We start from the raw sequence: 13,488 nt of genomic DNA, 5'->3' as shown, positions 1-13,488 counted from the left end.
GGGGGTGGGGTTTGAGGAGCCTTGCAGAAAACTTATGTCGGAAAGACTCAGATAAAAATATGTGAAAGATAAGGAAACAATTCTGCAGAAGTGGGAAGGTGAAATGGCTGGAGAAAAGAAGGTTGTCTGAGCCAGGAATTGTTTGTATCCTGATTTGAATGACAAGAAAAAGCAACAATTTGGTCAGTTGAATTGGGATATGACGACTTTACTGCAAGTAACGGATGGTTGCACAGATTTCAAGTGCGACACAATATTAAGTGTTCTGTCCTTAGTGGAGAATCAGCTGATGTTAATAATGAAGATTGGAACAAAAGACTAAACGATATATGCATGGGATATGACAGCAAGGATATTTTTGATTGTGACGAGACTGATTTGGTTTTTAGACTGTTACCAAGAAAGTGACAGCTGATGTGATTTGTAACATAATTATAAAGACAGTTTTAAAACTATATCAATGGTTATTCATAACGATCTTTTGAAAATGATGAAACAGTTTGTTTTACATTTATTTCATAACATGCATGTGATTTTTTTAAATGAAAATATTAAATATTTTAGAAATAAATTCATTTGTGACTTTCTTCATATGTATTTACTATTCGCATTTGTCACCCCCCATAGAAAGGCCACTTCCCTGCTGCAATAGAGGTGGCCTTATAAGAGGGGGACTACTGTATGTATGTATGTATGTATGTATGTATGTATGTGTGTGTGTGTGTATGTATGTACATATGTTTGTGTGTGTGTGTGTGTGTGTGTGTGTGTGTGTGGTATGTATGTACAGGTAAAACCCATTATAACGCGATTCTGCTTATAATGCGATTCTTCTTATAACAAAGGGCCGCATGGATCCCATTTTTTTATTTAAGGTAACTTTTTTTTTTAACACCCTAAATACATGCTCTTAGAAAGCCAGTTATTCATACCTCTAGCAGATTATATAATCAAGAGGTTAGTTAAAACTGATGACATTGAAATTTCAATGCATATTTTCAATGGGGAAGTTTTTCACAAAAAAATTAATGCAATCCTGCTTATATCGCAATGTTATTCTTTGGACTCCGAGCATCATGTTATAATGGGTTTTAAGTGCATGTATGTATACGTTTTAGTGCACAATCCTGGCTATACAGTGTCTATAGCTGAAACGTCAAGAAAATCTGCAATATCAACAGCCGCAAAGTTTTTGAGGTTCTATGACTTAATAAAACATAATTTTTCACCATATTAAACTGCGAATTCCGTGAAGATTCTGACGCTTTCCAAAGATATAACCACAACAAATTTTTCATTACCTGCAACAAATTCTGTGCCAGCAAGCTCTGCAGTTGCAAGGAAATCCTCAAGATTGCTCTGTTCTGTGACAGACTGCAGGTTGAGCCGACTCCAGTCATACCCATCATTCAGTTGACTTGTATGGATCTGAAAGAAATGAAACAAAGTCATGCATGACAAGTGATAAATACAGGAAGTCAATAAAACATTACAACGGACAAATTCTTAAATTTACTTTAATTGTCATAATTATACCTTACTACTTCTTAAATTTACTTTAATTGTCATAATTATACCTTACTACTTCTTAAATTTACTTTAATTGTCATAATTACACCTTACTACTTCTTAAATTTACTTTAATTGTCATAATTACACCTTACTACTTCTTAAATTTACTTTAATTGTCATAATTATACCTTACTACTTCTTAAATTTACTTTAATTGTCATAATTACACCTTACTACTTCTTAAATTTACTTTAATTGTCATAATTATACCTTACTACTTCTTAAATTTACTTTAATTGTCATAATTATACCTTACTACTTCTTAAATTTACTTTAATTGTCATAATTATACCTTACTACTTCTTAAATTTACTTTAATTGTCATAATTACACCTTACTACTTCTTAAATTTACTTTAATTGTCATAATTACACCTTACTACTTCTTAAATTTACTTTAATTGTCATAATTATACCTTACTACTTCTTAAATTTACTTTAATTGTCATAATTACACCTTACTACTTCTTAAATTTACTTTAATTGTCATAATTACACCTTACTACTTCTTAAATTTACTTTAATTGTCATAACTACACCTTACTACCACGTTTATTATAGCAATGGAAGTATCAAGCAAGTTCAAGCAGTTAATATTTACAAGCACAGTCACTGGCTGAAAGGTTCTCTTAAATTACTTAATCTCCATGTGTCTTGCTGCATGCTTCTCAGCCTAGTTACCTTTTGACTGAAAAGCCCTGGTATGTTCCAGATGAAAACTATTCAAGACCCATTCTCCCAAAGTTCTGTAAATATTTTTCTTCTCTAGCCTGCATTGGTGGCAACATGACATAACAATCACTCTGACATCTGTGTGAGTGTCTGTCCACTCACAAGTCCATTCACACACAAGATTTGGGCCAATATTAAAACTTTATTTTAGAATAAGTTAAAGTTTTTTTTAAAATTTCTAGCCAAATAAAAGATGGTGTAGACAAAAGAAGGTCTTTTTAAAGTTATATTATTGATCTTTACATACAATTCATATTCATTTTTGTAAGAAATAGATTTCTGGACCATTAGTATTCTACAATACTGCATACCGGTATTTATCATTTGATTCAATATCTACGATACTGCATATTCCAATCATCATACTATAATACTGCATATTCCAATTATCATACTACAATACTGCATATTCCAATCATCATACTACAATACTGCATATTCCAATCATCATACTATCATACTGCATATTCCAATCATCATACTACAATACTGCATATTCCAATCATCATACTATCATAATGTATATTCCAATCATCATTCTATAATACTGCATATTCCAATCATCATACTACAATACTGCATATTCCAATCATCATACTACAATACTGCATATTCCAATCATCATACTACAATACTGCATATTCCAATCATCATACTACAATACTGCATATTCCAATCATCATACTATCATACTGCATATTCCAATCATCATACTACAATACTGCATATTCCAATCATCATACTACAATACTGCATATTCCAATCATCATACTACAATACTGCATATTCCAATCATCATACTATCATACTGCATATTCCAATCATCATACTACAATACTGCATATTCCAATCATCATACTACAATACTGCATATTCCAATCATCATACTACAATACTGCATATTCCAATCAACATACTATCATACTGCACATTCCAATTCAATATTCTACAATACTGCATATTGCAATCATCATAATACAATACTGCATATCCCAATCATCATATTACAATACTGCACATTCCAATCAACATACTATCATACTGCATATTGCAATCATCATGCTATCATACTGCATATTCCAATCATCATACTATCATACTGCATATTCCAATCATCATACATGTACTACAATACTGCATATTCCAATCATTATGCTATCATACTGCATATTGCAATCATCATACTATCATACTGCATATTCCAATCATCATACTATCATACTGCATATTCCAATCATCATCCTATCATACTGCATATTCCAATCATCATACATGTACTACAATACTGCATATTCCAATCATCATGCTATCATACTGCATATTCCAATTAACATACTACAATACTAGATATTCCAATCATCATACTATCATACTGCATATTCCAATCATCATACTATCATACTGCATATTCCAATCATCATTCTATAATACTGCATATTCCAATCATCATATTACAATACTGCATATTCCAATCAACATACTATCATACTGCATATTCCAATCTCCATGCTATCATACTGCATATTCCATTCATCATACTACAATACTGCATATTCCAATCATCATGCTATCATACTGCATATTCCAATCAACATACTATAATACTGCAAATTCCAATCGTCATTCTATAATACTGCATATTCCAATCATCATATTACAATACTGCATATTCCAATCATCATACTACAATACTGCATATTCCAATCATCATGCTATCATACTGCATATTCCAATCATCATACTATCATACTGCATATTCCAATCATCATTCTTTAATACTGCATATTCCAATCATCATATTACAATACTGCATATTCCAATCAACATACTATCATACTGCATATTCCAATCTCCATGCTATCATACTGCATATTCCATTCATCATACTACAATACTGCATATTCCAATCATCATGCTGTCATACTGCATATTCCAATCAACATACTATAATACTGCAAATTCAAATCATCATTCTATAATACTGCATATTCCAATCATCATATTACAATACTGCATATTCCAATCAACATACTATGATACTGCATATTCCATTCATCATACTACAATACTGCATATTCCAATCATCATGCTATCATACTGCATTTTCCAATCAACATACTATAATACTGCAAATTCAAATCATCATACTATCATACTGCATATTCCAAATCATCATACTATCATACTGCATATTCCAATCATCATTTTATAATACTGCATATTCCAATCAACATACTATAATACTGCATATTCCAATCAACATACTATAATACTGCATATTCCAATCATCATTCTATAATACTGCATATTCCAATCGTGTCGATGCAGTACCATTGTCATTTAGGACAAACCATACAGTGAAATGCATGGGAGTGTGTAATGTTTCATGGCAATGCTACAGGTAATTTAGACAAAGTAATGATAAAAAACTTGTGCCAACAGATAGGACAACAGACCATCCCATAGGCTCTTCAACTCTATGGCAAGTCCAGCTAAAATTGGCACCCATTACTGAAACAGCTGGTACTGAATGCCTACATTACTTGTAGGTCATACAATGTAAGCCTTCAATTCCTATTATTTATGTTGTTTGGATGAGGCATCTTACTTCGAACACAAGGTTGTATAGCATGCATTAAATACAATGGTAGCCAATGAATGCCAAAGTTGGTTGAAGTGGGTATAAGTTTCTTTAACACAACTAAGCTTTCTAATCACTTTTCATCAACATTATTTTTTTCTTCATTCTTAAAAGAAATTAACTACTAATTCAACTGACTCTGGCATTCCTCATCTACTGTTGCATTTCAAGCAACTAAAATGCATGTCAACAGATCTTGAAAATGTGACCACTTGCTTGTGTCAGAAATTTATTCCATCAGGAAAAAGATGTTGGAGCAAGAACAGTCCAACTAAAGCAATTACATTTAAATCTGGGGAACACTGTCAGTATTGGGCTGCCAAGTGCAGAGAGATTCTTGAAAAACTGGCCTCAAGTTTCTGCCAGCAGACCCGGAAATAAGCTATACATCACTGTTGTGCTGGAATTAAGACATCACATCCAAACAAACAACAAGGATTGATTGACTGCATTGTTGGACTACATGACAGGTATGACTTGTACTATCAAAACAGACCAACAAGTAGATTTCCACCTTTTTTCCTGACATTACTGGTGATGGACGGAGACCAATGATACTTGGCACTATCTGTACTGGAGTTTTCAGCCTTTAGCTGTAATATACTATCTGGATGCTTGCTTCCACCCATGTGTGATCATTTTAAAATGTTCTGATCAATAACTGATGGATACACAGTTCTGTACTGATAGGGTACATACAAAATAGTGAAAGTTAAGGATTTAACACCATGTGTCAAAAGAAGAGGGATTTTTTATTACCATCTACATAGACAAGTCAGTCAAAATACATGTGTTAATTACTAGTGAGCCACCAACAGTCTGAGACTATTTGGCAAATCTGCCATAACATGTCATGTCACCTTTAAAACATGATTTTGGACACCCACTGACACTGACCACCACGATATATGCATGTAATCTGTAGTATGCTGATGTACATTAAACAGTCCTGCTCAAAGCTCAGGCAATTAACAAAGCTCAGCAAAACCTATCCCCATGGCATACAGCTGATATAATGAGGCAATTAACAAAGCTCAGCTAAACCTATCACACTGGCATACAGCTGATATAATGAGGCAATTAACAAAGCTCAGCTAAACCTATCCCCATGGCATACAGCTGATATAATGAGGCAATTAACAAAGCTCAGCTAAACCTATTCCCATGGCATACAGCTGATATAATGAGGCAATTAACAAAGCCCAGCTAAACCTATTCCCATGGCATACAGCTAATTATAATAAGACAATTACAAAGCTCAGCTAAACCTACCCCACTGGCATACAGCTGATATAATGAGGCAATTAACAAAGCTCAGCTAAACCTATCCCCCTGGCATATAGCTAATTATAATAAGAAAATTACAAAGCTCAGCTAAACCTACCCCACTGGCATACAGCTGCTATAATGAGGCAATTAACAAAGCTCAGCTAAACCTATCCCCCTGGCATACAGCTGCTATAATGAGGCAATTAACAAAGCTCAGCTAAACCTATCCCACTGGCATACAGCTGATATAATGAGGCAATTAACAAAGCTCAGCTAAACCTATCACACTGGCATACAGCTGATATAATGAGGCAATTAACAAAGCTCAGCTAAACCTATCACACTGGCATACAGCTAATATAATAAGACAATTACAAAGCTCAGCAAAACCTATCCCCATGGCATACAGCTAATATAATAAGACAATTACAAAGCTCAGCTAAACCTATCCCACAGACATACAGCTAATATAATAAGACAATTACAAAGCGCAGCTAAACTTATCCCACTGGCATACAGCTGATATAATAAGACAATTACAAAGCTCATCTAAACCTATCCCCATGGCATACAGCTAATATAATAAGACAATTACAAAGCTCAGCTAAACCTATCCCCCTGGCATACAGCTAATATAATAAGACAATTACAAAGCTCAGCTAAACCTATTCCATTGGCATACAGCTAATATAATAAGACAATTACAAAGCTCACCTAAACCTATCCCACTGGCATACAGCTGATATAATGAGGCAATTAACAAAGCTTGGCTAAACCTATCCCACTGGTATACAGCTGATATAATGAGGCAATTAACAAAGCTCAGCTGAACCTATCCCACAGGCATCCAGCTAATATAATAAGACAATTACAAAGCTCAGCTAAACCTATCCCCTGGAACACAGCTAATATAATGATACAATTACAAAGTGCAGTTAAACCTATCCCCATGGCATACAGCTAATATAATAAGACAATTACAAAGCTCAGCTAAACCTATCCCACAGGCATACAGCTAATATAATAAGACAATTACAAACCTCAGCTAAACCTATCCCACTGGCATACAGCTAATATAATAAGACCATTACAAAACGCAGCTAAACCTATCCCCCTGGCATACAGCTAATATAATAAGACAATTACAAAGCTCAGCTAAACCTATCCCCCTGGCATACAGCTAATATAATAAGACGATTACAAAGCTCAGCTAAACCTATTCCACTGGCATACAGCTAATATAATAAGACAATTAACAAAGCTCAGCTAAACCTATCCCACTGGCATACAGCTGATATAATGAGGCAATTAACAAAGTTCAGCTAAACCTATCCCCATGGCATACAGCTGATATAATGAGGCAATTAACAAAGCTCAGCTAAACCTATCCCCATGGCATACAGCTGATATAATGAGGCAATTAACAAAGCTCAGCTAAACCTATCCCCCTGGCATACAGCTGCTATAACGAGGCAATTAACAAAGCTCAGCTAAACCTATCCCACTGGCATACAGCTGATATAATGAGGCAATTAACAAAGCTCAGCTAAACCTATCACACTGGCATACAGCTGATATAATGAGGCAATTAACAAAGCTCAGCTAAACCTATCCCACTGGCATACAGCTAATATAATAAGACAATTACAAAGCTCAGCAAAACCTATCCCCATGGCATACAGCTAATATAATAAGACAATTACAAAGCTCAGCTAAACCTATCCCACAGGCATACAGCTAATATAATAAGACAATTACAAAGCGCAGCTAAACTTATCCCACTGGCATACAGCTGATATAATAAGACAATTACAAAGTTCAGCTAAATCTATCCCCATGGCATACAGCTAATATAATAAGACAATTACAAAGCTCAGCTAAACCTATCCCCCTGGCATACAGCTAATATAATAAGACAATTACAAAGCTCAGCTAAACCTATTCCATTGGCATACAGCTAATATAATAAGACAATTACAAAGCTCACCTAAACCTATCCCACTGGCATACAGCTGATATAATGAGGCAATTAACAAAGCTCGGCTAAACCTATCCCACTGGCATACAGCTGATATAATGAGGCAATTAACAAAGCTCAGCTGAACCTATCCAACAGGCATCCAGCTAATATAATGAGACAATTACAAAGTGCAGCTAAACCTATCCCCATGGCATACAGCTAATATAATAAGACAATTACAAAGCTCAGCTAAACCTATCCCACAGGCATACAGCTAATATAATAAGACAATTACAAAGCTCAGCTAAACCTATCCCACTGGCATACAGCTAATATAATAAGACCATTACAAAACGCAGCTAAACCTATCCCCCTGGCATACAGCTAATATAATAAGACAATTACAAAGCTCAGCTAAACCTATCCCACTGGCATACAGCTAATATAATAAGACGATTACAAAGCTCAGCTAAACCTATCCCACTGGCATACAGCAAATATAATAAGACAATTAACAAAGCTCAGCTAAACCTATCCCACTGGCATACAGCTGATATAATGAGGCAATTAACAAAGTTCAGCTAAACCTATCCCCATGGCATACAGCTGATATAATGAGGCAATTAACAAAGCTCAGCTAAACCTATCCCCATGGCATACAGCTGATATAATGAGGCAATTAACAAAGCTCAGCTAAACCTATCCCCATGGCATACAGCTGATATAATGAGGCAATTAACAAAGCTCAGCTAAACCTAGCGCACAGGCATACAGCTGATATAATAATCCCATGCTTTCAAGATTATCTTAGCCATGAAATAGACTGCAATAGGCACAAGCCCGTGTTTGCACAGTTGATTTGTGTTGATAAAGTTTTAACACCCATAATGAACAGAGAAATTTATTACTGCTGTATTACCTGTAAGGCCCACATTAAACTTAAAAATATTACATTCTTCCCGTCACAGTCCAGTGCAATGGTCAGTCCTAAATGTGATATATATATATATATATATATATATATATATATATATATATATATATATATATATATATATATATATATATAAGAGACATGCATATCTCAAAGTCAAACTGCATTATATACAGTTCTGACAATGCTAACATTATGTTTGTTATGAAAAACATCATTAAGAAAAGGATTAAGCAGGAAAGTTTGGATAGCAGTAAAATCTATTCTACAGCAAATGCAGAAAACATTGATTTGTGTTAATAAATTGTTAACACCCGAACTGGACAGAGGCAATTATTACTACTGTATTAGCTGTAAAGCCCCAATTAAACTTGAAAATTTTACATCCCCTCCTCTACCCACCCCCACAGTGAAATGGTCAATCCCAAATGTGATATAAACACCGTATTCATTTTTCCAGAGAGACAAGAAAACCTCATGGTCAGGTTCCATCAGGTTTGACAATACTCACATTATGGTCATCAAGAATAACTCAGTTCTGACAAGGTTTTGCAAAGAGAATCCAGCAGTGAAGTTTGAACAACATTACCATCCAGTCTCTATTGAGTGCAAAGATGAACACTAAATGGCATTTGCATTACCTTCAAACCCCCTAATGAATTATTTAACGCAGCAAAGACTGCATCAACTGAATTTAAGCATATAGGTCGCCATCCAATGGATTTTACAGACAGAAAATTTGTGCCTTTATTTAACATCAGTGTGGATGTGTTTACGTGTTGGCATGGCATTGATATCTGACACTCATAAGTCTACCAACTATATATTTCTAAGTGTATTAAATGCTTAGGGAAAAAATCAGACAAGTTAACAGTTCATTTGCTTCTGTAAGAATCTGAATTTATTTGAAGAAAAAAAAAGACATCAGAGTAAGCTGGTGCTGTGTGGTTTAACGCCATTTTTCAGCACACGATAGGCCTTACATGGCGGCCAGTATTAATGTGGAAGAAGAACCCGGGAAGACACCAGAAAGAACCACCAACCCAAGAGAAGCTACTGGCAAGCTTTCTCACATACCTACTTTGGCCGAATCCGAGACTCGAACCCACGCAGACAGAGGTGAGATGGCAGTGATCCGTAACTGAGAGTACTTTAGACCACTCGGCCACTCAGGGCCCCCCATCCTAGTAAGTAAAGACTGGCTAAAGCAGTATGACTTTAGAAGAGCATCAATATGGGCTGCCAAGTGTGTGAGATATTCCTAAAAATCTGACTTCTTGTTCCATTAGCTGACCTCGGAACACACTACACATCACTATTATTTTGGCAGTAAGACCGTAACCCCGAAAACATAAATATCAGGGTCGATGTCTTACACTGTAGGACTAGTCTACTGTTAGTCCTAAAATGTAATATGTATCACAGAATATCTTGTTTTGATGCAACGCTTTAAAGCCTAAATAAAGGCATTGTATAGAGTAATGTTCCTGTGTTAAGTGACATCAGAACGAGCAACCAAATCGTCACGAATATTTCACACACTTGGCAGCACATATTGTAGCTTTTCCACAAATTACAGTCATGTTGATTTAGGCAGACTTTACTTACTCTGATATCTTTTTTCAAATAAATTCAAATTCTCACACAAGGAAATGGATGTTTTCATGTTCCGTCGATCTCCATTCCAGTTGGCTAGAATGCAAGGGAAGCCGGGAATGCTGAAACTGGTAAAAGGATGATCAATATGTTGAATGAAATGAAGCTGTCTAATTATTAGTGAATTTTTTATTCTTTTTGTCAAAGAAACTTTCTTCAACCTAATCTGATTTCAGCATTCCCAGCTTCCATCGTATTCCAACCAGCTGCAAAGTTAATGATGGCTTGATGGATAGAAAAATATCTCAGGAGTAAAACAATTATATAGTATGGTCGTGTGCCTTTAAAGACGGAAATAGCAGAAGGAAATCGAGGGTCATGGGTGGAGCAAAGTATTTGGAAGTTCCGTACCTTCTCTCTTATATATTATGATAGAGAGGGTCCTATGTCAAAACGGGTCGTGTGGGTAATCTAAGGTATTGTTGTCACTCTGTATGATTTTTTCCTTTAGATGATTGTTGTTTGTTTTTTTTAACATCAAGCTCGCGTCGAGCACCTGTGGTACCGATAAGGTGATTTCGTGTTTTCAGAGATATGATCGTACTTTTTTGATAAAACATCAGACTTCGGTGACATGGTTTTAGAATGACAATTCCACTATTGCGTATTTTGTATTCAGATTAAGAGTAATTTAAAATATTAATTACTTGCCTGCTAAAATTTTACCTATAAATGTTACACTATGGTTTATGGTGATTTACTTGTGAATTAGTCTACAGTACTTACAAAAGATTCGCCCTGAATTTTGTTTTTCTTACTGAATCGGTCTCTAATTATACTTTTCCCAAGATTCTGTGGGGCATTCTTCTTGCCCATTTCGCTCTTGTCTCTTAGTCAGCTTGCTATAATAAAATATCTTGCTCGAGTAGTTGTCTGAGTGATTTTAGAAACGAAAGTCTGTTATGTTTCACAACTAACGCACATGGGCGCTGCCATATTATTACGTTCATGTCGGTGATAAGGTATTTTTAAGCCAGTTATATTACATCCGTATTGTCTGTTTGTTTCAAGAAGAGTGGCATGAGGGAATACGAGTTGGCGGGGGGTATTGAATAACAGAGAACTCGCCCCATGGAGAACTCATCCCAGGTGTCAGGAGAAGTCGCCCCATGGTGGTCAGAGAATTCGCCCCAATTCCTCTAGAGAAGTCGCCCCACTTCGCCTGGAGAAGTCGCCCCAAGTATAATATAGGCCTATATTATTTCTGAGATGTTGCCACATGGTTGTTAAGGCTTTATTTATTGTTGTTTTTCTTCAACTTAATAACTTATTAAATCTATAAAATGTGAATTTTTTTCAAGTTTTTCATTTGATCAACTCCGCTTCTGTACTTAACGAAAAATAAGTCGTATCTGTCCCTTTCGTTCTCCTCTTCAACTCATTAGATGCATTTTATTTGGAAAAAGAAGAGAGGGCCGATGTAAGCATGACGTGATGTCTGCAGTTTTATATATAAAATTGTTCCAACCTAAAAACCTAAGTCATCCTGAGATGACTTTATGACAATGACTTCTATAACCCGAAATTGACTGAATTGGCTCTGCCCGTTGCTGATTCTTGTGAACATACGTGCCTCTTTGATGTACTCAATTTTACCACGTAATTGTCTTCTTTTCTCCGCGTCGAAAGAAAAACAACGGCATTGTGCTAATTATTGTGGACATGTGCACCTTTTTGATGTAGTATATTGCACCCTGTAATTGTAGTATGTCTGTAATGTAATTTAACGGGTGCAGTTATTAACAAAAGTTGATTAGGGCTTTCTCAAAATTGTAAAACCTGAATAATTGGGCGGGGTGCTGATGTAAGTGAACAGACTGACATAATCCATCAGATAATCAAGACGTATTTTAGTGAAACCATTTCAGTATTTCTATCTCCGGTTTGTTTATAGTAAAAAGAATACTCACCGATATAAATTAGATATTACTAAACTAAGAGGCCAAGATTAAATTCCATTGAAAATATTTAAATCAACTGTTACAATGAACGGTCTGCTCTTTGATGGCTGGAGATAAAACCTATGCGGGAAAATGGAGAAAGACCTGTGTGGGGTGGAAATTATTGTGCAAATAATTTCGCATTTAATTTGTGCTTCTTCAGGCACGAAATGTTTTAAAAGAAACGGATAACGTCTTTTATTTTAAAACAACAATTACGTCATTGCGTAACAGTAAAATAATAAAATAAAAGAGACAGACAGTCATACATATAATTATATTGTTATAATGGATATACAATTTATAAATTTAAAAAGAAAATTATACAATTTTATATAGTGCATTGGTATTAAGGACAATATGATACAACGTATCTAACTTATGAATCCAAAAAGTTTCTTTTTTTAGTGTAGTAATGTCACCATGCACTATATATAATGGCATGAAAGACAATTCGCTTAGAGAGTGATTATTGGTGTTAAACTGTGTTGAAATATTAGATGAAAACTGTCGATCTCTATAATTTTATATATGAAAGCGATGATTATCCATATTAGTAGTTTCTCTTATGTTTGCACATCGAGAGCACCGGTGTATGTTACATTTAGATGACGAAAATGTTTTTTCTTTTCTTTTCTGTCAGGTTAGTACTAATAAAAAAAGATCTTGCAAAGCTATAATTGAATTATTTTTGTAAAGTGCTTTTATGCTGGTTTTATTTGATAAATTTATGAGACTATAACATTTATTAATTATACGACATAGATTAGATAATGAAGGATTCG

The 13,488-nt window shown here is 34.9% G+C and overlaps 1 protein-coding gene across 1 annotated transcript in view; it reads right to left on the bottom strand.

The window, feature by feature from the left end:
* Nucleotides 1–11,725, bottom strand: part of LOC149782014 (large subunit GTPase 1 homolog) — a 61,957-nt gene extending 50,232 nt beyond the window's left edge. Inside the window, exons 1-2 of the mRNA XM_089933416.1 lie at nt 11,490–11,725; nt 1,302–1,428 (exon numbers count right to left, since the gene is read on the bottom strand). Of these exons, the coding sequence (XP_089789542.1) occupies nt 1,302–1,428; nt 11,490–11,579 (217 nt within the window). The 5' untranslated portion in view covers nt 11,580–11,725. The remainder of the gene's footprint in view (nt 1–1,301; nt 1,429–11,489) is intronic.
* Between the last annotated feature and the right edge of the window lie 1,763 nt (nt 11,726–13,488).

Source organism: Sinohyriopsis cumingii, chromosome 15 (assembly GCF_028554795.1).
Source record: "Sinohyriopsis cumingii isolate HCF-2022 chromosome 15, ASM2855479v2, whole genome shotgun sequence".
In the NCBI taxonomy this organism is placed as follows: domain Eukaryota; kingdom Metazoa; phylum Mollusca; class Bivalvia; order Unionida; family Unionidae; genus Sinohyriopsis; species Sinohyriopsis cumingii.
This window is presented reverse-complemented; position numbering and strand designations above follow the sequence as displayed.